This window comes from Diospyros lotus, chromosome 14 (genome assembly GCF_014633365.1).
Source record: "Diospyros lotus cultivar Yz01 chromosome 14, ASM1463336v1, whole genome shotgun sequence".
NCBI lineage: Eukaryota > Viridiplantae > Streptophyta > Magnoliopsida > Ericales > Ebenaceae > Diospyros > Diospyros lotus.
Window position 1 is genome coordinate 11,544,282 of NC_068351.1, and position 27,685 is coordinate 11,571,966.

Genomic DNA, 27,685 nt, shown 5'->3' on the forward strand with positions numbered 1-27,685 from the left:
CTGCAGTTAGAAATTGAAAAAAGGTTCTTATTAAATGAAATGGAGCTTCTGGAATGTAACATCTTCTTCATCACAAACCAACCCCCAAATTTACAAGGAAGTCTATACCTATAATAATAAACACATTTGAGGATAAACTTGCAATTCAAACCCTCGCTTTCCCCTCCTCCTATTTACTTCAATATTCATTTTTCTTCAACAGAAAATTAAAACAATAATCGTACAAGTAAAAATTTGTTGATGATTCACGCTAACCAAACTTCACGAAGGAGTTCATACCTCGCAATCCCAATGCTGTTCATTTGCTCCTCTTTCCCTTTCCCGTTCCCATTTGCTATACCACTGGGAGATGATGGCATTTTGTCGATGATACATGCCAGAGGAGATTCGAGCTCCTCCAGTTCATCGTCGCTCGTATATCCCTTCCTCTGTATGACAGATGCATTTCTAGCCAGCTGAGAATTCCCTCCTGCCTCCGCAACTTTCTCCGCCACGTTGGCAGGGGAAGGCGGGGTATAGATAACAGGGGCAGCAGGGTAAGGGAAGCTGCTGGCTGTCTCTCCTGATAATCTCCTCTCTATGATACACTGAACAAACCGACAGACATGCATCACTAGTTTATCATTGAATTTTCCTTTCTAATAGCAAGTTAATACACCTGTTATACCCTTCAAGTGGGGGCCGGGATAACATTTTATGGGGCCAAGCACAATGGCTTCTTCTGTAGGGCCTAAGTGTCACCCAAATCAACTAGTAGGATTTGCAAATTCTTCCAGCTAAGTAACTTACAAATGGGGATGGACAGCAAAAACTATTTGGCGTGATTTTGCTACTATGATGTATCTTTACATGGGAGCAAACTTCATAAACTTTGAAATTAAATTAGATGTCATGTTATATGACAGTCACATGGAATAGCTTTTTAATAGGAAAATGCTGAAGGGTGGCATACAAGAACTCGTTTAACCGGGGTTGTGGCTTCATCTGAGTTAAGTAATGTTGATACCTCAATAGAGATCAGTATACCAACTATCCCAAAAAAAATTGTTAATCGAAACGTACTTGGTTCCAAAACCTGAGACCCTATAAAGTTATAAACAAGGCACAAGAGGAGTTCCACAGATTTTATAGACGGTGTTTAAGAAGTCTTGAGACATTAAAAGAATCATACCTCAGCATTTAATGCCTCTAAAACAGCACCTGGGACAGGTTCAGGGCAGAACTCATCTGGAGTGAAGTTGCAGAGTATTCGTTTAACCAATGGAAGACTAATGGATGGGCACACCTAAAAGAAATGATGAAAAAAAGTAAGCGTCATGATAAGACAAGGGTAAAAGAGATGTTCCCTATCTTGAAAATGAATATACTGAAATTATAAGTTCAACCTCTGTCCTGATTGATCTGTCCATAAGCATGTCCTTTGGAAGCATCAAAAGGTCACTCAAGGAATTTAGCAGATGGAAGTGTTTCAATTCAGCATCTCCACCCTGAGGATCATCATTATTGTGATCATATTCTCTCAGAACATCATCAGCATCAATACCAAACAGTTCAGTAAGCCATCTGGACCAATTGCCAATCTGCAGAAATTATTTTCCTAGTGTCAAGCACAATCAAATCTGACAACGAAAAATGCTTCACTACCATCTGACAAATTTCAGTTGACAAAACTACCAGTATCTTACACCACTAACTTGCATTACAGTATCTGCAATGCAAGAAGGAACCTGATGATTGATAGGGTTTATAAATCAGCAGAAGAATGCAATTACTACTTCATTATTAAACAAGTGCAGTTTAAATTTCAATTCTGCACCGATGTATGTTGAAAAGGAGCGCCCAAGTTGTGGTTGGGGAGTGGAGGGGGGTGGGGTGGGGTTGAGTAACAAGGCAGTTTGAAAAGATATCTGTAACTGCTATTTTGACTTGAATATGTCATCTCTGCAAATCTGCATGCCCTAGAGGTTGCATCGGTAATAATGAAACTTAAAATATGTATGTGTTCAGGTAGAGCAGGTCTAGCAATTAGCCATCCTGAATAATAACTTGAGAACAGTGATCAAAATATGAAGAAGCTAGCTTACTTTAGTGTTTCCACTTATGGGGTGACAGTAAAAGATGAGTCTTTCTTTGTGAATCCTCACCCATTCATCAGGACACTAACATATCCCAAGGAAGAATTTAGAAAATTCAAGCCAACTCAAGGAACTTCAAACATGCATCTAGATACGTGTGCTAATTTATGTTCATGAAATATGTAATTACAATAAAAACTTCTGCATCTGCTAGAGTGACCATTAGAGATCACACAAGGAGGCTGATTAGCTTCTATGGCCGTGATTCTATAAACTCATAATCTTCATTGATGCAATTGTGAAGTCAGTGAAAAATGGCAACAACTAATTGTTCATGCTTCTTTCATGTTTGACAACATTTATGGAGCACACACAGTAGGAGTTTCATAAATTATCAGAAGGGACAATATAATACATAGCAGAAACTTGTTTGATTTAATGGCTTTTTCAACAGGTCACTTAAATAGGAATATCCATTAAGAACACTCAAGACCAACCCAAGCCAAGTTATATTGAAGGAAATATCTTTGAATTTAGTCAGAAGTGAACAGAATAAATACGTACAGAATTTTTGAGTTGTGCACCAGATCCAAAGCTCAAATCCCCAGCTGGAATAGGCAAAACCTTGGAATCAATTATAGGATCTGATACAGGATCAGTTGGGATTTCATGGGCTGACTCACGCAGAATGGCATTGAACATGGCCACATCTAGTCTGGCAATACATTGCTCCATAACCTAAACACATATATAAAGATCTGACTAAACAACTGAATCAATAAATGCTGCAGTAGCTCAAATGCCACTAAAAGAGAAATGGAACCCCCCCCCCCCCCCCCCAAAAAAAAAAAAAAAAAAGATTAAACTTCTCATTTTCCATGTACCAAGGAAATTTGAAGCAATAGGTGTCTGAGTTAAGATCTTAGAATTACATACCAATCTTGCCAACACAGGCAAGCAACCACATTCATGGCCTCCTGCTCTAATGGGACATAGTCTTTTGAATGCGTCTTGGAAAGCATTTCTCCAAAGATTAATTGAAAAGTTGCCTTGCTGTTGGTCACCCAAGGCGGGTCCCGATACTCTTCCAACAGTTTTATTGACATCCAAATCCTCAAGTGGAGATTGCATGTTAGGAGTTAAGTTCTGAAACCAAAAAAGTAAGTCAGCATGAAAGAACAAAGTATACATCAATAACACTTGCCTAATGCAGTTGACTATAAATGGGCATCTTATCTAGAGTGTCCCAAGCACACAAGGCTTCTTGCTTTACAAGGGTCAAGAGAGGGCCGTTTCCAATACACCCTTACCCTTAGTTTGCAAAGGGATTCTTTCCAAAACTTGAACTTGTGACCTTCCAGCACAAAGGAGCAACCTTACCATTGCTATCAAGGCTCACCCTCAAATAGGCAGCTTATCTGTTGACTAGAAATTAACTTAAAGTTGTATATAGCTCCATTAAAAATTGATGAATTGGGACTGAAGCTGTTAAGATTGAGATTCCTAGACCTCCAATTCGAAACACCTATAAGTGTTGGAACATTAAGCAGAAAACTGAATAGATTATGCCTATTCCGGGATTGGTTAAGGAAGATTAGAGTTATTCTTGTTCCTATTCCTATTTTGTCAATTGTCAGTTTTTCATTAGTTTTGGTTTCTAGCAGGTGCAGTGTTCTAGTAGGAGTCTTCTAGGGCTTTCTTATAAATAATCTCTTGTAAGTAAAGCAAGGGATCAAAAAATAAACTTCTTTTCTTCTGCATACTTTGTGTCCAAGAGATCGAAAGGTTCTCTCTAACAAGCCCTAGCCTAAACATAAGTTGGCAAGGACGGAAATCTTTGAAGGCATTAGCTGCAGATTTAGCGAATTGCCCGTGGACTCAATCCGTTAACAGAAGCTTAGAGGTTAAACGTATAGATTTTGCGTGCAATTTTGTTAGGTAACAAATAAAAATAAAAAAAGTAAACTGATTACCTCATTGCTTCAGTTCATTAATTATTTTGATCACTACAAACATAAAATTATTCTAAAGCTTTAACTTAAAAGACTGCCAATGTTTTTACCTGCCACCATATTGATTCAACAATCCTGGAGAAAATCCAGGATTCAACTTTCTCTAGCGCAGCTGTAAATGTCCTTGTCTCTTGCCAATCATCCACAAATTGCATAAGACCATGATTGCTTGTTGGTCTACTGCCTGAATTCCCCTTCCATTTGAGTGATGAAGACTTCCCTTCATTTTTCTTTCCCTCGCCATTCAATTCAATAATTCTTGAAATGGAGCTCGAGTTACAAGAATTGCCAAATGTTTGAGAGATAATTTCCCTCAGTACCACAGTATTTGACAACCAGAAAGTTAACCTGAATCAAGATAGGGGGTATATTTTTATTAGTTCAAAGTAAATAAACCAGGTTTAAATATCTGATAGAAAGGCCAAGGTCCGTATACCTTGGAACATCATTGCTGCATGACTTGGCAACCAAAACAAGTCCTGACACAGTATTTCTGCCAACTGTGGCCCGCTTGTCTAGTGACCAGTATTTGCAAGCATGTATGTAGAGTCTAGAAAGACGCCGAGCAGGTGTGTGTACCTTATGTGCTGAACTACCATGCTCCGGCACAATAGAATAGAGAGCAATTTCAAGAGCAGCAACTTCTCTAAGCTCCTCTTCGAATTTCTCTATTCTTGTTTCCAGTTCTTCAATCTTTTGGTCTAAAGCTGCCTGACCTTCAGGGTTGCCATGTCCATCAACATTGAGTGTTCCATCATCACTTTCAACGCTATGAGCACCATTTGAGGCAGCATCCAATACATCCACTTCCTTTGCATCCTCTAGGGGCTTCTCATCAACACCTTCAGAGGGTTCTGAGGAAGATTTTGGTGAAATCTTTATATATTTTGAGTTTTCATCAGATACAATCTTTTTAGAAGGCCCTTCATTGGATTTTGAGTCTTTCTTAGGGGTGTTGTGTGATGCCTTGACCTGCAAATTATTTCTTCCTTGTTCAGATTTCACTTTAGAAGCATGGGATTGGCTGTCAGGGGAATCCTTTTCATAGACCTTTTTAGAAACTGTTGAAGAATTATCTACTTTCTCATCCTCAGCTGTTTGTGAATCCCCTTGAGAAGATATTGAATCTTTTATTGTCTCACAATCTGATTCTTCTTCATTCCCCTGCTTCTCTTCTTTCTCCAAAGCACTAGAATGGTCATTTATTTCATCCTTATTGTCTTTGTCAACCAGTTCATTGGAATCTCCAGAACCAGAAGTCTCCTCAGTCCTGTTACCATCATCCACATAATGTATAACCATGTTTTCATAAACTTCGGAGGACTCTGTACCTGTATTTGAATCGCTTACTGATGAATTCGAGTCAGCTTTAGTATGTGAAGTTTTAGATTCCGCTTTTTTTGTAGTAGAAATTTTGCAGGCCCTGTCTTGTGGCACTTTACGCTCCCGTCTTTCAGATCTTACCGAACGTTTTGTTTGATTAGTGTTCGGACTTTTCTTCTTGTCAATCTCCTTCATACTAAAAATGTATCACCTTTTTCAAGAGAGATCAACCAGCTGCAATATTTGAAGAAAGTAAAAATGAGGAAGCCTTCAAAAGTTCTTCAAAAAGAGGGCAATCGCAAATGCATGTGACGCCCTCTTCTTCGTGAAGGCTACAAGCACGTGCAATCCCCACTTGGATATCTATATATGATTCATAGATCCGGAAGAAAAAAACAAACAAAAAAAAAACAAAAAAGGACTTTCAGTAAAAGGAGGCAATTATAACTTTACAAAAGAGGGAGGTGGCCACGTGAATTAAAATGGGAAGACAATCATTTCACAAAAGGTCAATTCTACAGAAATACGGGTTTCCTAATACTATATGCTTTATAAAGAAAAAAGCAGAGACCGCTGCGACCCATTAAATTGTAGATTAGTAGAATCTCGGAAATGACGATCAAAACCCAAACCAGATATTGAAATATTAAAACAGAAACACAAATGCAGGCATCAAATTACAACCCAATATTCGTGGAAAAACCAGCTGAAAATGTCATGAAGAATTGCTTATGCAGATTAGACTATAGCCACAATGTACATGGAAAAACAGGGCTTTAATTGGTAAAATTTATATTCTACATATTAAGAAAAATATGAAGAAGAAAACAAAAAAGAAAAACAGGATTTTCACTGCTTACAAACCAGAAGACTTACAGAATCCTAAACTGAACCAACAATGACAAGAAACTGAGAATGATCCCGATATACTACTTCAGACCCTAAATCCTGAGGACTTGCTCAAAACTAACTAGATGATTTTTTATTTTTGACAAAGAATATTCTATCGACACCATATAATCATTGATCAACAGAAATGGAAGATTTTGGGCATAAACATAACTACATTGAAAATTAAACCTCTTCTTTCTTTCAAAGGTAAGTTTTAGTGTCATTTTTTATGCTTCCAATTAATTGACAATGCTTTTAAGTTGTTACTACCAAAAGGGTCACTACCAAAATGAATACTCTTGAGAAGTCAAATATAATGAGAAAGCATAGGAAGACATAACTAAATATGGGGATTATATAATTGATGACAAACTAAGGATTCAACAGTCACTTGTGCTCGTCTTCCAGCCTCACTTTTTTCTGGGTTAAAAAACCTGACAACAATTTTTCAAGCCTGGTAGCAGGTGTGTATATTTATATATATGCACACACACACTTTTTATGGTCCAAAATAGTTCTGGTCAGTCTCTGAAATATTAGCAGCCATACAAACCAGCAAGATAATTGATAAGCATTAAGCTCAATCCCCAGGCATTAAGCATATTAATAAGCCAACTCAATCTCACAAACAAAATCATAAATCTTTCAAGCAGAGCTCAAGCAACCTACTTCCTGAATCAGTCCAGCTCATTTACGGGTATAAAGTGAGTATTCTTTGCAGGTAGTAGCTTACCTTGTAAGCCAAAGCCAATTTAGTGTTACTAAATAATCTCATGATCCCAATTTTAACCCAAGTAACATTTCTTATCTTGATTTGACATCTCCCAGTAAATGGCTAGCCAACAGTTCTATGATCTGCTCCTGTAAATAAAGTACAGAAATTCATCTTGGCGAACCATGATTGTTAAGGATTTGTGGATTATACAGCATTCCGTCACTATTGCTACCATGCATCTGCCAGGACGAAGAGGGGGAAGCAGTTTCTTTGTTGAAGATAGAACTATAGAGGTCTATGAATTGCGGCGTAAAAATCAAGGATGATAAATCGATCAGAAGATCTATGGTAACTAAATAGAATTCAGGAGCCTATTCTAAGTATTAACTTATAAAAGAGATCCCCCATCCAGTGGAATGCTTAAGAAGGGCGTCCCTTGCACGCGTCATTTTTGTCAGCTGCAGCTCAGCTTTACATTGTTGTTGCAAAGAGGCCATGTCCCTAACTCCAACACACGACCTTCCGGTATAAAGTTAAAAATTGACCAATAAACCCCAACTACTATATAATGTTTGTGTGTGTGTGTGGTTTTAATAATGAAGACAAAAATAGAGCCCTCGTAGAAATGGCCAAGAACAAGCAGCATGATGAACTGATTCGTCACCCCAAATTCCAGCAATGAATATAAATGTATATTACATGAATATGTATGTAACAACTGTAAGTTGTTCACACCAGCAATTAAATTTATCCGTCTGGACTCTAGATATATCGGAACCATTTCGACCAGAACTAAAATGGTAAGGAAAAATAAAATCAACTACAAGCTACAGATTGAGATTCAGAGAATTAAACAATCACATTAACAAAACTTGAAAAAAGCTAAAAATTCAGGCATACATGCGGTGACAGAGAGGAACAGAGCCAAAATTCAGAACAAGGGGAAGCGATAACTACGGAGAGAACCACGAGATCTAAGTGCTACAAACAACTAAAAAACTGCGAAAAAACAAGACAACCTCAATGCTTTTTGCATTCACATCGTGGATTCCTCGATAGCAAAACTGCCGAATACTAGACTGAGAGCACGAGAAGGGAAAACAAAAACGCACTTTCAAAGGATGTTTTGCATCGTACAAACAAATGTTTCAGGCTTTCAGCTTACCGGAACAGCTTTTGTCGTCCTCCTCTACTTCCTAGTTTTCCTGCAGCAAACTCGGAATTTGTGAGATGGGAGAATAGGAACTAGTTAGACGAAGAATCTTCAGATGGAAAGGTAGGCCTCGTGCTCCGCCATTTCCCCAACCTTCAGCACATGAAGAAGAGTATTTCGGAGAGAGGGAGAGCAGGAATCGAAAAGAACTTGGGGATTGTCGGTCAGCTTTACAGTGCTGCTCGAAATCCCAAGTCCAAGTGCGAAAACCAGAGGGCAGAGAAGGGACTCTGTGGAGTGAGAGCAGAGAGCAGTCACTTTTTCTTCCTCGCTCTGTCCCCCCCTATATATACAAGCAGCAGCCCATCCAATCTCTCTCTCTCTCTCTCTCTCTCTCTCTGCACGAGGCAGATCGCGACTGCTGGGAGATGAAGAGTAGATCTTAAAAAATGCATTTAATTAATTAATTAATTAAAACAAAATAAGCAAAGCTTCCCTCATATTGTGTATGATGAGCTGTATTGTACATACATGCAGGAGGAGGGGAGGGGCCTCCATTGTGACCGGCTAGTGGTGTCGGTGGGAAACCTCCACCGCCATTTCCCGGTCACCCCCCTTACGCATCGTCAATAATGACCAAATCGCCAGGCTCCAGTATCTCCGTTTTAAATCCTGTTCCGGGGTCCCACGGCGGGGGCCCTGTTGGTTAACCAATGTGTATTGTACGTTTATTAAAAAATTTAAATTGCACAAACTTCAATTTTTGTGAAACAAACTGAACTAAATAATACATAATGAGATGTATTCTATCATGTAATTTCTTTAATGCCTTAAAGAAGACATTCAAACCTGATACAAAAATTGAACATAGCATTTTCAGGAACAAGAAGTTTACCATTCTGGAATCGGAGCCAATACAGTGATTTAAAAAGAGTAAAACGACCAAATTAAACTCGATTTGTTTGAATCACCGGCAAATGCCTACTCTCATTACACAATCTGAGTTTAAAGAATAGATTCCAATCAAGTTAATTAGAAGGCAGGTGGTGGGTGCATTCCGTAATTAGAAGAGAGAGGGTTCGGTCGTACTGGTCTTTAATTTGACTGGACAGCATCATTTCGAGACCGAATCATTTAATTTTTGTTAATTATTTGGGGTACACGAATTGATCTAAGTAGAAGGGGTACGGGGTACGGTAAGTTTTCAATTGAGTATCCACCGGACTATGGGGCTTGCTTGGTGTGTGCCATGGCAAGAGTGCGCACCCCTATAATTTACATTTTCAACTTGGGCACAGTTGAAAAGCGCCGTCCGTGTTTGACCCCAAAGTTTCCGACAAGAAAAGGAAATTTCCAATTCCAGACATATAGCGTTAAGGGCTTCTTATTTGATCCCACAGCACCTCAACCCATAATCCGTTTGTCTTTTCCTTCGTTTACAAGTTTCGGAAATCGGAACTACGGGGCATGCTTGCTTGCCACTTTGATGAAGAAATTTGATCAGTTAACCAATGATCACGGGATATCACTGACAAAGGAAGGACAAAATTGGCAATAATCAACCCCCCCAAGTAGTAATCCAGTGATGGAAATGGTTTTCACGAGTCTCACCCCTTTCTAAATTTATTAACGTTTAGGTGATTAAATAAGAGAATTAGATTGTCACCTGTGTGAGTTTAAAATTGTCATTATACCTCTGATGTGAAACTTAATATATATAATATTAATCTATTAAAGGCAGGCAACAACAACAAAAAAAAAACAAAGAATATCGTAGTAGGCCCAAAGATAAAAAGGGAAAAGGTGGGGCATGGAAGTGTGATGTAACATAAAGCGTAGGGAGACCAGACCACGGACCATTCTTTATATCTGTATATATATATATATATGAATATTTAATTTGTATAATATTAATATTCTGCCTCACCGTCGTGAGTAATGAAGCGTCGGCTTCCAATTCCATACGGTCACCATTATGGGTTGTTTGGTGCATGGACGGCAAGATTGAGTGTGACCTCTGGCCAGATTCCCATGAGAGTTTATTGACTCCGGGCATTCGGATCCAGCCCGAACGGCAGAATTGGACGAAAATAGATCTTAAATTTATCTTCTTTTTTTTTTAGATTATGCTGTATCTCTAGTGCCCTCGTTGAATTCACCCCAAAATTATTATGAAAGAGATAAATTAAAGATGTGTTTAGAAGATCAACATTTAAAATTACTTTTACTGACATTTATCAAGAATCACTTTCAAAAAAATATAAATTCGTCTCCTCCAATAATCAATTCGACACTAATAACCACTAACATGACTTTATAATCTTCTTCTTAATCACTCAACTGTGTCTCTGGTGCGTTCTTAAATTTATCTTTAATACCATTCATTTGTCTGACGCGAATAAATTGAGAGAGAAAGTGGAACCCACACACCCACTGCTACTTAGCATGCGCCTAACTCGAGCAACAAATCATTCCTCTATACAAACTTACCCCACATGACTTCTAATATAACTTATTAATACTATTTAATTTTTTTTTAGGTGAAACACTATTTTATTCTTAATAAGGTTATAATGTAGATCTTAAATTTATGAAGGACAAGGTAAAATTCAATTTAAAATTCATGTGCTTCCTCTTAATGTAATAATCCTTTTAGTAACACTCTTAATTTTTAGACATGTTACCATGTAGGATACTTTTTTAAATACTTAATATCTAAGCCCTTAAATTTTTTAAAATTCCCTTTTTGACCTTTTAACATAACATTTTTATTAAAAATAAAAAAATAATACAAATAATTAGAATATTGTACAGCACATGTAACCTAACAAAACATAAATTATAGATATAATCAAACTTTCATAGGTTATATAAGGTCTGAAACATAAGAAGTACACATGAAATTTGACTCTCGAAACAAAATAAGTACATATAATGGGATGGCATAATAATGAAGCCAATCAATAAGCTAAGTCCATCTCCAACCCTTCTCCCAATTTCACTTTTTATTATATTATAAATAATTTATTTCTTATTTTAATTTTATTTAAAAATTTATATGTGCTTCAATCACACTTTTCATTTTTCTTTCTATTTCACTCCCTATCCCACTTATTTATTAATAAATTTCAATTTTATTTATTTTGCCTCACTTATAATTTTTATTACTATACAAATTTATTAGTTATTTGATAATTTAATAATGAATATGACGGTATTAAATTTTTATAATATTTAATATATTTGTAAATAAATTTACTAATATTTTTTAAAAATGATTATTTAACAAAATTATTTGAAATATTTTTATAATTCAAAATTTAATATTTTAATATGTCAATACGCACACAAAATAAATAATCAAATACACAAAATAATAAAATACATGCACATGCAAAATAATCAAATATTCACATACAATGAAGTGTATAATCAAATATACAAAATGATCAAATATTCACATACAAAGAAATCATAATCAAATACACAAAATAATCGAATATTCGCATATAAACAAATGTATAATCAAATATACAAAATAATTAAATATTCGCATACAAACAAATATATAATCAAATACATAAAATAATCAAAAATTTTCATACAAACAAATATATAATCAAATACACAAAATAATCAAAATATAATTAAAATCCAATACTTCAATATATACAAAATTTATACAAAATACATAATATAAATCACAAACCCAGTTTGAATAAGGAGTCACTGGATGCTCGAGAAAGGAGTCGTCGTTGCTAGAGTTGTCGTCACCACCACTGGTAGCCGGATTTGGTTCTTCTCTGGCGCCAGATTTAATTCTTCTCCATTGCTGGTAGTCGGATTTGATCGCTGGTACTCCTTTTTCACGACTCCTCGCCACGACCGTCGTTGTTGCTTCTCGTCACCATCTCTATTGCTGTTGCTCATTGCCACTGTTACTGCTGTTGCTCATCACCGACATCTTCTTTAACTTTTAGATGTAGCAGAGAGTTGTTGGAATTTTCTTCAAATCTTAGATACGACACATATAGTCATTGAAGAAATGTAGTGAATAAAAAATTACTCATCAAAGCTTTTTGAAGTTTCATAAAAATTTGAGGAGGAAATCGTTAGATAGAGAGACCCATTAGAGAGGTTTTGAGTGATTTTCTCCTTAAAATTTGACTCAACGAGAAAATGAAGTCAACGTTGGAGATGCGTAAGGCTTAATCCCTCATTTTTTTCCATCATCAATCATGGGGTTTCAATATAATCTTAGGCCCAGTTTGAGCCAAAATCCTATTCCTAGTAAATCCAAGGTTTAATCATGGAAAATCTAATTCCATTTTCCAGCAAACTTTTTCACTCTAGAGTGGCAATTTTTTATTCCAAACCAACCATCAAGAAATAAAAAAAAAACATAATTTTAATTAAATTTTAGTTTTATATTTAAAATTATAAATCAATGTAACTTATATGTATATATATATAATATTAATAATTAACATTATATCTTTTTAAATTTTTTATTATCTTAACTTACCCCAACTTAAATATTTACCAAACACTAATTTTTAATACTCATCACAACTTGACTAATTTATCAAATATATATTTTTTTATAATTAAACTCAACTCACCTGATACCCAAACGGGGCTTAATTAGGATTTTTACATTGACATAAAAATAATTAAAATTTTGTATTAATTCTTTTAAAAGAGTAAATAGGAATTTATACCCAAAATTTTATGAACTTATTTAACTTCTATGACTAGAGTTTAAAATTTTATAAAAATAAATTATAGTACATTTTTTTATGAATTTACTTTAAACTTGTTTTTATGGGTCTATATAAACACAAATGTTGTCAAAATACTAAGTTCTACCAATCACTATATTAAAATAGCAGAGTGTTACAAAAATATTGCTATTATATTATAACAAACATCATTTTTGAAAATTAATTTTGATAAATAAGTAAAAATGAACTAATGTAGATACATTGATTTAAAAGATGACAATGCGGAGTTAAGAAAGGAAACAATCGTTAGTGCAATTTTGTGCACGTCTATTTAATGGGGTGAACTAACACCCCCGATTAGTTTGGGTTAAAAAAGTTATTTCGGGGAAGGGTTTCTTTCCGCAAAAAACTTATCCCGTTTTTCTCTCTCCCATTCCCTTGCTCTCGTCATTGCTACCTCACCTCGTCATTGCATTCTCATCGCCTCATTTCGTCTCGTCAATTACTGTTGCATCCTCCATCTCCACGGCAGTAGACGAGGTAGTAAGGATGCAATGGTAGTCAGCATGTGAGAAGGGGTGATGCGACGACGATAATGGCAAGAGAAAGGTGGCGATAAAGTTACTGGGAAAGAAAAGAAAAAAAAAGGGGGGGGGGAAAAGATGAAAGACGGGGACTCACAAAATTAACAAAGGAAAATTGTTATTTTGTCCAAGAAACTTATGGAGAGAGTTATTGGGACGCTCTAAATTGAGAAAAATGCCCTTTGTAATTGCTTCCCCCTTTTTTTCCATGGTCATTGTCGCCTCGCGCCTTTTTGCCTCTATCTCACTGGGGCGCTATTGCCTTCACTGTGATACATGCAGCGATAGTTAGAGGGCCAGAGGTGTGAGGTGACGACGACCTAGGTTGCATAGAAATGGGAGACATTTTCGATAAGAAACAGAAACGTGGAAACGACATTTTTTTAAAAATGTAGAAAATGAGAACGCAGAGTAAACTATAAATTTAAAAAATATAGGGGTTTTTTTTATAAATATAATTTTTAATATAAAAAAATAAAAAATTATTCAAACATAAACAATACACATAAGTTTCATAATATATTTAAATTTCAAACAAACATAAACATAAAATTCACAATACATTCAAAACTATCAACAATATTTAGGAAAGCTCAAATATAAACATTCCAACAATATCACAATTCCTTTTTTTGTAAAAGATCAACGCAATAAATAGAAGTTATTTAAACATTTTTAGTAATGGACATTTAAAGTTAAAAGACTTGATAATTTATTAATAATTTTGACATTCTATAACAACTGATAGCCAATTGAAATATAAAAATCTCAAAATTACCAATGGATGAGAGACCGTGACTTACTGTAACTTACAATCTGGAATGAAAGGCCCAGATTATAATTGTTCAAAATTTTGCATAAAAAACAAGAAATATATATATATATATATATATAAATACATATCGAGAGAGAGATAGGGGCTTACAGAAGGGAATCGACATCGATAACGAGAGGGCAGAGAAGGAATGACCAGCAGTGAGGGCGATTGAAGGATTGGCGACGATGGCGATCAAAGCATTGGAAGCAGACAGTGGAGCGGCGAAGGCAATCGATGCATTGGAAGTAGACAACAATTGCTAGAAGAAGAAGAAAAAGAAAAAAAGAGAAAAAATGAAGGAGGTTCAAAATTTTTAAGAATTCAAATCTCTGGGCATGGCAGCACTCGCTGGAAACGTGCTTCTGGTCAAAGTTTTTAAATTACGAAACGGTTCAAAATTTTACAAAAATTACACAAATGGCTCGAAAAACGTTTTGATCCGTTTTTTTCGTTTCCAAAACAAAAAACGGTTTGAAAACGTTGAAATGACATCTTTGAGTCTTTTTCGTGCTTCACATATGACAACAAGGTGAATGTGCAAAACGAAAAGATGGTAAGGCGACAATAGCTATGGGAAAGGAGAGAGATGAGAGAGGCGACAACTATAAAAAAAAAAAATTAATTATAAAAAATATAAATATAAGACATATTTTTATCATTTTAATACACTTTTGTCAATCAATAAGTGAGTTTCTCGGACAAAATAGCGTGGTCCATTCATCTCCGTTAAAGTGAGTGTACAACATCGCTCTCGCCGTTGACGTCCAGCTGTGGAGTGGGGCCCGGTCTCAACAATGGGGCCGTATTATTTTATTTTGATGCTAATTAAGAAAGCTGACAAATTTCCTCTTCTTTGAGCAAAACGCTGTCGCGTTTCTATTTTCTCCCTAAACCAAATAAATAAACAAAAGAAGAATCCTTGCATGTCCCCAGCGCTACTTCAAAGTACTCATTTGGATCCATCCATCCTTTTGAGGTTTACTCTTATGGAACTGTTATTGACTGATAAGCAATCACAGTTGAATTTATTAAAATTTCTTATATAGCATCTCCACTCCTACTCTTTATTCTAAAATTAAAATAAATTATTTATTAGTCAAAACACAACAATATACGTTCAAGAAAAAGTTTAAAAAAAAACTAAAAAGGTTGTTTAAACCTAGATTATGGGATCACTAGCGAACTTTACACCTATGGTTGATAGATTATATGAGAGAACGAAAAAAAGAGAGAGTTATCGTTGAATATCACATTTACTACATTTCCACTATTAACATGTCACTACCATCTCGTCTCCACTACAATGCAATGAAGTTTTTTATTGTACGAATATTATTATTAGTTGGGTATGGGAAAAAACTCTATTATCACGCAATACTTCATGCCAATTGTTGGCGATTCAACGCTAGTTGTTGGTTAACAACATGAGAGAATGGAAAAAAAAAAAGGTAAGAAGATAGGGAGAAGAGTAAAAATTGAAAGAAAAATAAATAAAATATCTATAAATATTAAAGTAAAATAGTCATTTTATTTGATATGTTAATGGCAAAGGAGGTGGTACACTTTTTAAAAACATTAAATTAGTTGGTGTAATTTAATCAAATATTTGGGATAACATGTGAAATTTAACTTTATTTATTATTGTTGCTTTCAAAAATTTAAAAATAAAAACACTTTTTTAAAATTTTATTTAATTTAATTTATTTATTCCTCTTTCTTTCTCTTTCAAATGACAATAAATTTCATGGAAGAATAATAAATTTCATGGAAGAATAAAAGAAGAGAGAAAAAATAAGACGATTGAAACTTATTTTTTTACACCCTTATTTGGGGGCATAGGAAGAAAAAATATTAACAAATAATATTAATGGTAAAAGCTCAACTTAATTTTGGAAGGAAGTCGAATAATGGTTTTAAATAAAAATAAAAATAAAAAATGAAATAATTATTTTATTTCATTATTATGTTTAACACAAGTATATATGATTATTTCATTCCATTGTTATGAAGTATGTATTACTTTTGATGAAATTGAATGAAAAAAATAATTAGTTGACAAGAATGTCTTTTTATATTATAAAATTTTTAAAAAATTATAAAAATAATATTTAATTAAAAAATATAATTATCGAATATATATTAAAAATTATTTTTGACTAGATTAGTTGGGAAAAGAGGTGAAAGATTGTGATGATTTTCAATAATCTACGATGATAGAAGATAAAAGGGTTGGTGATAGTAATATTGACGATAAAAAAGAGAGGTATTTCTTTAGATTACGTCTTCTCACGAACGCTCGCCGCCTAACCCTTTCAATGACGAGGAATAAATCTGGGTATAATTTATCAGTGGCTTGTGTTGGAGAAAGATTTGAATATGAGAATCAGCCTAGTTCACCTCTCCCAACTGACTACTGAGGCAATCCCATGGGGTTAGAGAGGTATTTCTTTGACAATAGACAATCCCATGGGGTTAGAGAGGTATTTCTTTAGCAATAGGCAACTGCGAATGGCATCCATGGGAAACTGTGAATGACTAAATCTATTTTGGAAGGATTTTTCACACCAAATTTGAGGATAAAATTATAATTATAATACCTATTTTATGGAATAAGAAGATTTTATATCCATTTTATAATTTGAAAGAATGACCATTCTTTTAAGGAATGAATCATTCAATTTCTTTATAACTATCGAAACCACATTTTGTGAGAATATCGTTCTCGTTCCCCCAACCTCTATTCTATACAACTAAACATGACTCAAGGGTTTTGGGATCATAGCAAGTTGTCTCGTAAGTATGCTCACCAACAATATGAGAGATTTAAGGAGAAAGGAATTTAAAAATAAATTAAAATTATCAAATAACAAGTTAAATTATATTTTGGAAACTCAAAAATTTTGTCAAAAGCTCCTTGAAGAAATTGTAGAGCGTGAAGATGGAATTGAAGATTAATTGTTTTTAGTTTATAACTAAATAAATGTAAAGGTAAGAGGGGCAGCATATATATCAAATTAATTAAGGGATTTTTTTTTATCTTAACTATAGTAATTTTAATTAAAAATAGAATTTAGTTTTGTAAACTTTAAGAATGATCATATTACATAATAATTGAATGAAATTATTATGTTACTTACATCAGATAACATAAAATTCTTTCAATATGAGCACCACACTCCCATATATTCACGTCAAATAAATATAATATAGAGAATTGAACTAATCTCAATAATTTTTTTTTTTGATGATCCAGGTATTCGATCTTTGCCTGTTTAGTCTTGAAGGAGATTGACTTTTTCCTTGATCCAGCCTCCGAATAAATTGAATTGAGTTACAAATTTATATACTTACAAACAGAGACACGTAATTAATTTCACTAAATAAAATATTTTTATTTTTACTAAAAGTTGATCTCCATCGCTCTTAAAAAATTTTGAAACTTTATGGTCATGTACACAGGAACTAATCTCAATAATTGAAAGAAAAAATGGTGGTCTTTGAGCGATGGCAAGAGCAATGCGGCGGTAATTATGAGCGAATCTTAAAGCATGTGACGTAAGGTAACGAAGGACATTAAACAATGAATAGGTAGGAGTTAGGAGGAGGCCAATGGCCAACCATCAACCAAGCAAGTTGTTAAACCTTTTATGATTTCTCGAAAGGGTTTTGGATTGGATTCTTCTGAACACGATCACGATGATGATTGATGATGCTAGTGCTAGATCTAAAGTCAGGTTGGAAATAAATAAATAAAGCAACTTTTAGAACAAATAATAATTTCTTTATTTTCCTTTCTAGCTCCGTATTGGATTCCTTTGATTTATAATTGATAATAAATTAATTATTTTTTTAATTTAAGCTTCTTGTTTTTTTTTTATAACATTTTTTTATTAATTTAAAATATAGTTTGTACTCGTACATAAAAGAAAATAAAAAATAAAAAATAAAAAAATGACGCGATTCCCGCAAAGCACATGACTAAATGACATGATAAGTGGATAGGAATAGGAAAGTGTCTGTCTTAGGATTCTGATAATTTAAAATCCACATGCGCGCACGTGTCAACGTCTCCTCATCATGATGCTGCCGCTGATCTTTTCCTGTGCTAAATTGACTGCGACCATATCCACATCACATGGACTGGACTGGACTGGACTGGACACCCCACCCTTTCCGTTAAAAAATGCTTTTATTTCTATCATATCAAAGAGAGAGAATTATGTTTTAGATATTAAGCCCCCCTTTAAGCTTTTAGTCAGAAGAATCCTTGCTCCCTCGGCAACGGAACCCCAACGATCATCCAATAATTTGCTTTTTGAGGGATTTATTTAGTATAAGCCTGAATGTATGAAAGTAACATCCTCATTATTGTCAAGTCCATGTATGTTATGTTCCTAATTAACAAGGAAATTAATGTTGTTATTCAAATTATTGGATGCCATGTCTAATTGTTCTCACGTGTCTAAAATCAATAAGAACATGAACACGAAACACAGGGAAAGGGAATGAGTTAAAGAGAGGATTATTAAAAAAACATGGGTGGTTCAAACTCTTAAAGCCACCAATAACACAGTTATATCTAACTAAACAGAGTTAAAAATGTTTAGCTAATCTCCAATAACACAGCTAGGAAGGTTGGTTTGGCTTGGCTTAGCTTAGCTTAGCTTAGCTCACTTGTCCATCCCTTACATTATGAAATCAATCAATCTTTGATGCATGAGTTAGCACTGAGAGATATTAGATATATGATGATAACATCCTACTAGACTTTTTCTGCTCTCTAGCTCAGATATGATATAAATGTAATTCAATCTGAAAAGAGGATGGTAGGGATATGGAAACCTGATTTAAATATAAGGCCTCCCGTCCGTCTGGCTACTGCTGGTAGTATATTCAATATATACACACTGAAAGCTGCCGGCGGAGATTTACTCCATCTTTACAGCTCCATTTTGAGCTGCTGATTTGGGGGGTAGAGTTACTGCTCCAACCATAAGGATGATTTGAAGTTAGTCTCATTTCCGAAGTTTTTCTTCCAAGAAAGAGATCAATACATTAGGAGAGTCTGGAGACACGAAGCAAAACAAAATATAAAAACGGGAATTACTACATCAAATTATTTGCAAAGATGATCATTCACAAGGTGGAAGAGAAAAATATTAAGATCACCCTAAATTATTTGCAACGATTGTGATGTCATCACCGGCGAGGAAACATCCACTTGAAGTGTCGCCGGCGCACAGGGTCATACATGCGGGTGGCGGGTGAGGGTGGAGCCCAAAAATCAAATTTAGACTTTCATTCTCCTTGCTTGGCGACTAGGCTAATCCTATCCTTTCTTTGGCTTCCAAAACATCCCATTCCAATTTCAAGGCAAATTAATCTATTAGATTTACATTATATTATTATGTGTTAATAACTTGACTTCTAGTTTATTGGGAAATTTCAGATTGGGCTAAGCCTAAATTAACAAGCCCAACTTATTTTTCCTAAGGCTCAACAAGATATCTAAATTAAACCCAATCCCCCTCGTTTTGATTTGAGCACAGAATGGGCCCAATAATCAGTAAGCCAATAAAATAAACAAAGCTAGGGCCCAGTTTGACCCAAGATTCAGAACCTTGTGACCACTGAGCTAACATCAGCAGTGACGTCATCATGATGCTAATGTCAACATGAAGTCTGAAACCGACCCTATACTCATTTTTGCCCCGATTTTTGCATTTGTTCCATTTGTGATGTCCGTTTGTCGGATAGGAAAGGATAGGATAGTCATTAGGGTCGTTGGGGGTGGGGTATTTTAGTCATTTTATTTTATCCTATTATTTCTCATGTTGCTTTAATTATGTTGATCAGGTGATTTCAACATATCTGAAGCAAAAGCAATTAAGGAGATTTTTTACCTACAATACCATAGTGAGTGGGGAACTATATTATGGTGTTTTTTTGTTAAATGCTTGGATTTAATATTTACTATGCATTGAACACAAAAAACAAACTAATATTATGATCATTGAACCATGGCATTGGGAGAAACTAGTCAAAACACTATATGCAAATTACAGTTTATATATTTAATTAGCCGTTGGTGCACCATGTAGTTAAGAATGGGTGAGAGTTTGTTTTGCCACAATGTTAGGAATGCACGAGAGTTTATTTTGCCACTATGTTATGAAATGGGATAGAGTATGTTCTATCATCAGGAGAATTTTTGAGTGAGAGATTGTTCCACCATTATGTTATTTGTTCAATGTTTACAAATGATTGGATATTAATTCTACTCGTTTACCCTCATCATTATACATGTTTTATTCATCATGATTATTACTAACATCACATCATATTTATCTACCTCCTGTTACCATATTAAATGTCATGGCATGTTTAGTAGTTGACCTTGCTGCGCATTAACTCTTACTTGCCCCATCATAATGCTTTTCCCACTTTTGTTGAGTGCATTGACCTTTGGCTCACCCCCACTATAGTTTCTAGTTGCGGGTTTGGGTACCAGTGCTATTTCAAGGATCATAGTAGGAGGTCCTAACTACATTCTTACCAGTCACACACTGGGAATACAATAAACTACATGCAATGAGATAGAGATGTATTGATCTTTTATCAAATTATACTGAAAATTTCAGATGCATTGAGATGTTGATCTGTATTAAGAACGATGGTATTTGATAATGATGGTACAAGATCATGATATGGGAATTTGACATTAAATTCTATTATTGAAGTGAAACATGAATTATGAAACATGAGGCTTACTACTCTCAGTGGGATCCACGACCTGTTAGAGGGTAGTGCTGGTCATGGCCCTAGAAATTGGGCTGTGACAAATACGAGCCCCGCAGTTCTGATGCTGCAGACTAGCTGTCTTCCTTACATTCATAGAAGAATACCTAACAGGTGTGGATCAAGTGAACAATAAAACAAGATTGGAAACTTGGATTTCATTTTTGAAGCTGAGAGTAGGTAGATCAGCTATAAACAGGCCAATCTCCTAGTTGTTCAGGGTGTTGATACACCCATCAACATTTTTAACCTCCCTTGAGGATTAAGATTTAAGAAAGGACTGCCTGAAAGTTAACTAGTTTGCAGTGTTTGTGCTTTCAGCGGATTTTGCAATTCAATGCAGAGTGAACTTCTCATCTATATTTACCATATCTTCTTATACTCTTTCATTTATTATTGAAACAAGGAAAGTGTAAAAAGCAGAAGTGCATAACTGCACGTTAAAATGGAATATACCTGAATTTGTTGATGAATCATAACTCAGTAGTGAGTTCTCTGAATTGAGGTAACTCGCATTCTGCTCTCTTCCCCAAACTGGCTGATGAAATCCATCAAAGTGGTGTAACTGTTGATACTGTTGTCTGTTCCCATTGAATTGTCCTTCTGGCCACATCAGTGGCATACCCATGCCTGGATGGCTGCTATCCGTTGTACATCCACTCTGCAAGATTTGCACTCACTAATGTTCAAGAATGCAAATAAACTTGAATGGTGTTTTGTTAAGGGATTTGCGCAATTGCCGTGATTATGGCAACTCACAGCAGAGTGGACTAGTTTGGAAGAAGGATTTACTGTTCCCCCAGGATTAAATAGATCACTGTTACTGCATTACACTTTTATTTTTTGGTTAGGTAAAGGACCGCGTTACACATTTGACTTCATATATTTCCCATGGCGATTTCCATTGGAAGAAGGATCGACTATCCCCTCATGGTACATGGATAACCATATTACTTATGGTGCACAATGTCACTCTTGGTAGCATTTAGCATTTTTTGTGCTTTGGATGGCCGTCTACAACTCAAGACGCCATGTATTGATGTAACTAATAACTGCAAAAACTGCACCTCTTTGGTTCTAACTTCTGAAGGAGATTTATCCATCCTTTCATATGGGGTGGCTTTAGCTGGGAACTCAACAGCTTAAGAGTCCAACAAAGCAGGCCCTAAAAATAAACAGCATTGATGGTGGAAAACTATCTTTGTGAAATTGAGATGGACCTTATGATCACTTCAAGAATGTATATTTCCCCTCATTTAGTATTTACTAACTGAATGATAAATAGATATACTGATTTGTACAGTGTTATAGGACAAAATAAAGAAAAAAGGTTATGCAATACTTACTTCTGGGGCCAATAAACTGTCAAGGTTGAAATCAATTATTGGGTTAACAGCTGCAAGTCTCATCGACAAGAACTGAAGTCAAACAAATATTAGTCAGAAAAGATCTAGGTAACAACAATATGACTATAAGAAAAAATTGGCCAGTAATAACTCAGTTTTTGTTGTTCCATGATTCATTCTCTTCACAATTTAGAAGAAAAAAAATATCCTTTTTTGCAGTAGCATGAAAAATTGTCAACCAACTGACAAAAAAGCAACTAAGGAAACAAAACATGAAATGTGGCATGGCCAGTTAATAACTGAGCTTTTGTTGTTCCATGCTTCATTCTTTCACTTTTGAAGAAAAAATATCCTTGTTTGGAATACCATGAAAAATCGTCAAACAAATGATAAAAAAAGCGATCAAGGCAACAATAAATGAAGAGTGCTAAACACTTCACTTTTTCGTTACTCCAATTTTGGCATGACACAGTATCTTCCAATGGAAGTTCCACTAAGATGAAATGTTTGCTTAAATTGTCAAAAAGAACACTATGTTAAACGTCTCTGTATCAGAAGCAAAGCATTGGTGAGCTAACCTCCACTTGCTGTTGTAGGCAGTGCACGTGGTTAATTATTTCATCCAGCACCATAGCTGTGCCTGAAATCTGCACAGGGATCATTTCAAGTATAAAGATGGAGACAGTTAGGCAACAGGAAACAATCTAGCCAACTTAATTTTCTTGTGAATTGTTAATGGGTTAAAACTGTTCTAAAATGAACAGTTTCTTATCAGCAAGTTTTTTTTGACATTGTCAGACTAAAGAGGTGAAATGCAATGAGCGGCCACTGCAAGCTTTCTGTCAAGTGGGTCTTGAATTGAAAATGATTAGAACTTCAATTAGTAGGATGTTAATATAATTGTTTGAAAGGCATTTGTAGAGCTCACCTACACAATTAGCAACTAAAAAGATAATACTGTTAAGCTACATTTGTCCCCAAAGCTTAAACTACTAGAAAAGGGGCCCAACAATGTATATCAAGACTTTCCAACACTTCCCCTCACATGCAACATGCTAGTGGCCACAAGTTCACTAATACATACACAACAAAAGTGCACAGCAAACATGAAAAGGAAAAAAAAACACAAAAATATTGAACCTCAAATCTTCTAAAATCAGAGCTCTGATACCATATTAAATTAGCACCTGTCCCAAAAGCTTAAACTATTAAGAAAGAGGCCCAACAATTAGCTTTCTAACACATACTATCAACTTAAGAGGAGGAATACCAAGAGGAATACAACTAAAAAACTACTGCAGGGATCCAAAGAAGGGTGCAAAAACCAACACGTTTTTCAATTATTTGTTTTTTGCTATTCTTTTCAATTATTTACTTGTGGAAACATTTAAGACCCCATAGGAAAAGAAGATGGTGTGGATATATGCATGGAGAAGAGGGAGTTGAATTTGAGCAACTTCATAAGAATCAATTTAGAAGTGTCCAAACCCACTTAAGTATACACTTGACATTATTGCTTTTAGCAATTAAACAGGGCACATAAGAGTGGCTCCTCATAACAGTTCCACTTTGTGCAATTGAGACTGATGGTGGTTGTGCACCGGATGTATCTGTGTCTAGTAGTCCTCCGAGAATATGGCAGGCATGAGCCAAGGACATGGAATAATCATTTGGATAGCAAGTTGCAACAGTTGAGCTATTTTCTAAACTAGTACTGCAGATAGTACCCAGTATGTTTGGCTGAGCCCGCAGTTATTGCCTTAAAAATCTGCATATGGATTGTAGCTTACAGATTCACGGAAAGCATTTATGTACATGTCATTGATAATGAAACCTGGAGTACAGTTACATAGGTACACACAACACAAGTTGAGAGCTTTCATATTGTAACTCTCAACCAGACTTTCAGGTCTTCCAAAAAACATGAGTCGAATGGTCCCGGTCCCCAGTGACAGACAAAAGCATTGCTTTAGTAATCAATCCAGTTGTCATGGGTCCTTCTCTTAGAAAGAAAGAACAAAGGGCGGGGCTGCCAGTGCCCACACACAATATCAATCAAAACTGCTAAATTACATTGAGAAAAATCACTAAACACTTCTTTGTTATGCTGTCTGCTCATTATGTCCATTCACACCTCGTTGAAAACTATCACATCGTATAGTTAAAAGTTGGGTCTGGGTTGTCGGACAAGTACTTTGCGAAGAAGCCTTGTGTCCAAACGCTTCTCATTGATGCCTAACTAAGATCAAATTTAGAATCGTGCACCACTCAAGTGCACATATATAAAAGAGATAAACATATTCCCAGTACATGGGGCCCATAAACTCTAGTAAAGTTGCATATTAGGTGCGTTCCTTAGGAGCTGCAATGCAACATGCACCTCGCAGTAAGACCCACCTATGAAGGTCATATTTGTCACCTCAAATATAAACCAGCAATATGGAAAAATGATTGGCAACCAAACAAAAAGAGAAGTAAAAAAATTATTTGTTTCCTAGCCACACAAAAAAAAAAAAAAATCATTTATTTGTGCGCGTGAAACCTGCGTTCTATTTTCAGTTTTGCCAATAACTAAAGCTTTATTTTTTTCCATTTACAAAAAAAAAAAAAAAACTAAAGCTTTTCCAAGGAATCTTTCTGGAAATTCCTCACACTTAGATGGGGGTGAGAATGTTGCTTATGAACTTTCCAAAACCATTTTTTCTTCAAGAGTGAAAATGGCATAAAAATATGATAGTTCTAAATTTTTTATTGTCCTTATTTCCAGCATAAGTGAAAATGAAAACATAAACCCAATTTTTTTTTTTGAAAAAACTAAGCCAAAGAGTATATTAGAAAAATATAATGCGGGCAAACTCAAAATGACAGAAAGAACCTTAATAAAAGAACTCTAACAAGCCTCGGGAGACAAAAAAATTGAGAGACTAGTGGAATTACGATGGTGCCACTTCAACCACTGGCCTCAACACTTTCCTCGGTGCAACAGCGACTGCCTTTTTGTTCACAAAAGGTGATTACGACTTATAAACCTTATGAAAAGCCTAACCTAAAGTCTAAAGATATGTAACTGCTTTATTAGATATTAAATATACCAGATTAACTCTCACATTCCAAGATAAACCAAACTAATGATTGATTAATTCTCTTCAAATAATTCCAGAAGTGACAGCTAGAATTAGCCAACCTTGTTGCATCCGGGGACCAGTTCTTGAAGTAGCTTCATCCGAGCATTAATCTTCTCTCTCCTAGCCTGCAATTAAACCTTAACTAGTCAACAATTGATAGCTTAGTTTGAAAAATTGTTGATCAAGGTTAAGTAAGAGGTCATTCATTACTCTCTCAGCTAAGCTATGGCTATCTGTAGCTTGGCCGCGACGGGCTCGAACGTGAACGTACGGAAGCTTCTCGTCGGCGACGGAGGTTTCATTTCCGACACATCTTTTGCTCATTTTCGCGGACCCATTGCCATTTCCCTGATTTCATGGAAGACTAATTCAATTAGCTCCAAAATAAGCTTTGATTAGGAATCATGGAAACCCCAATTCGGACCAGTGCTAGAGCTACCTTCTTCTCTCGCTCCTTTCGCTTTTTTGATTTCTGATTGCTGTTCTGAGCATGTGGTTTAGATGAATCTGGCTTCGAATCCAAATCAAGCGGTTCTGCTTTCACTTTCTGCGGGTTCGAACTTGAATTCGGAGGGATTGAGCTCGATTCCGGCGAGTTATCGGCAGTAGCGAAGACTGAAAACATGGAAGCTCGCTCAAGCAGAGAGGCGTCGGAGGGGAAAATAGGAGTGCAATTAAGCGAGTCAGGATGGTAGGGCCGACAATGACAAGTCCAATCTTCGACGGGCTGTGCCTCCGGCGAGTGTAGGAGCTCCATTGCTTGGTTAGCCGGAAGCTCGAGAAGGGCGGTGAAGGAACTGCCATTTTCTGGCGTCATTAACCTCTGAATTTCTTCCCCGAATTGAAGGGACTCCACTGGAATTACTTCGGGTTTCTCACCGCAACTTGCGGATCTAACCTCAGCACCCGTAATTCGCTCCATCGGACAGCTGGAAGTGCTTGGAAACGAACCAAAACGGATCACAAATTAGGACTGAGCGTCCAAGTCGAAGCGCAACACCGTTTCAACTGGATGACGAGAAAAAGCTAATTCGACAAGCTTCGAAAATTCCGCGAAAAAACAAAACTAGAAGCCGGAGTTAAGCGAGAAGGATAGTTCCGAAAGCAAAGAGCCAAATCGTGATTTTCAGTTGAGGGGTATAGTTATTATATGATCGCTCTCTCTCTCTCTCTCGGAAACTTCCCCTCCCCCATTCTCTCTCTCTCTCTCTCTCCACGTAAAAGATTGCTTCTGTCCGTCTTCGCAGCAAATTAGAAGGGGAATGAAAGCGACATTTGCTCGTTTCTTTTCTACGCTCTCGTTCGGGTTGGGAAGTGGGAAGGCCATCTGACCCGAGTTGCAAACCCGTGTTTAAGGTGTTCGGATCTGGTTTTATCTTTAGGTTTTCTTATTATTAAACATGCTATGATATTTAATCGTGAAATAAATTTATTTTTCTGAAAATCTTACATCAGCCTCAAGTAAGATATCATCAAGGCCCGTCCCCATCCACTAGAGAGCTATCATATACGGAAAGGATAATGAATAAAGATGACTCGAAATATCTTTTAGATTATTTTTATAATTTATGAAATATTTTATACACATTTTCTAAATTATAAAAAAATTATTAAAATCATATTTTTGCCCACCAATTATTATCTTAGAAACAACCACTATATAAGTCTTTTTTTTTTTTTTGTTCACAACACACTAAAATCTATTTATAGTTTAACCCTAAATTATTTATATTTTTGAATTCCAAATATCGTCGACATCGTCCTCTTATTATTTTTTCTTATTGTTCTCACATCAATAATCACCATTTTCACTTTTAATTATCGATCATTCTCCCTCTCGCACTCGTCTCCAATTGCTTCATTGCATTTATCGTCAATTATTTATGTTTGTTTGTAATTTTATATTATATTTAAATTATTTATGATAATTTTTTATATTTTTAATTATTTTACTTTATATTTTTATTTCATATTAAAAACATTTTTCCTCTCTGGTAGCGGCCAACTATATCTGTCGGGGGGCGCGCTATACGGGCATAATTCAAAAGTAGGCAGGCAGGGAGGGAGGCCCATCTTCAGGTCTAGGCGGTCTGGGCTCTAGGCTCTAGATTGCACTGCAATT

General features: G+C 35.5%; 2 protein-coding genes across 5 annotated transcripts; both read right to left on the bottom strand.

Moving 5' to 3' along the window:
* On the bottom strand, positions 1-8,555 carry LOC127790827 (uncharacterized). Its single transcript, XM_052320527.1, has 8 exons — positions 8,182-8,555; positions 4,524-5,644; positions 4,138-4,435; positions 3,012-3,221; positions 2,640-2,813; positions 1,386-1,580; positions 1,172-1,285; positions 1-587 (listed from the first exon to the last, which is right to left on the bottom strand). Exons 2-8 carry the CDS (start codon positions 5,603-5,605, stop codon positions 246-248), a joined length of 2,415 nt encoding a protein of 804 aa, XP_052176487.1. The 5' UTR covers positions 5,606-5,644; positions 8,182-8,555; the 3' UTR covers positions 1-245.
* Positions 8,556-18,231: 9,676 nt separating this feature from the next.
* Positions 18,232-26,794, bottom strand: LOC127790782 (transcription factor bHLH48-like). Of its 4 annotated transcripts, XR_008020825.1 has the most exons (8): positions 26,003-26,793; positions 25,774-25,911; positions 25,623-25,688; positions 23,017-23,085; positions 22,439-22,510; positions 21,549-21,753; positions 19,137-19,275; positions 18,232-18,633 (listed from the first exon to the last, which is right to left on the bottom strand). XR_008020825.1 is itself a non-coding variant. In XM_052320457.1 (7 exons), exons 1-7 carry the CDS (start codon positions 26,483-26,485, stop codon positions 19,310-19,312), a joined length of 1,083 nt encoding a protein of 360 aa, XP_052176417.1. In that variant the 5' UTR covers positions 26,486-26,794; the 3' UTR covers positions 18,797-19,309. The 4 variants fall into 4 exon arrangements, 3 of the variants coding, with proteins under 3 accessions (XP_052176417.1, XP_052176416.1, XP_052176418.1); XM_052320457.1 differs by lacking the exon at positions 18,232-18,633 and having other exon boundaries at positions 18,797-19,359; positions 26,003-26,794; XM_052320456.1 differs by lacking the exon at positions 18,232-18,633 and having other exon boundaries at positions 18,797-19,275.
* Between the last annotated feature and the right edge of the window lie 891 nt (positions 26,795-27,685).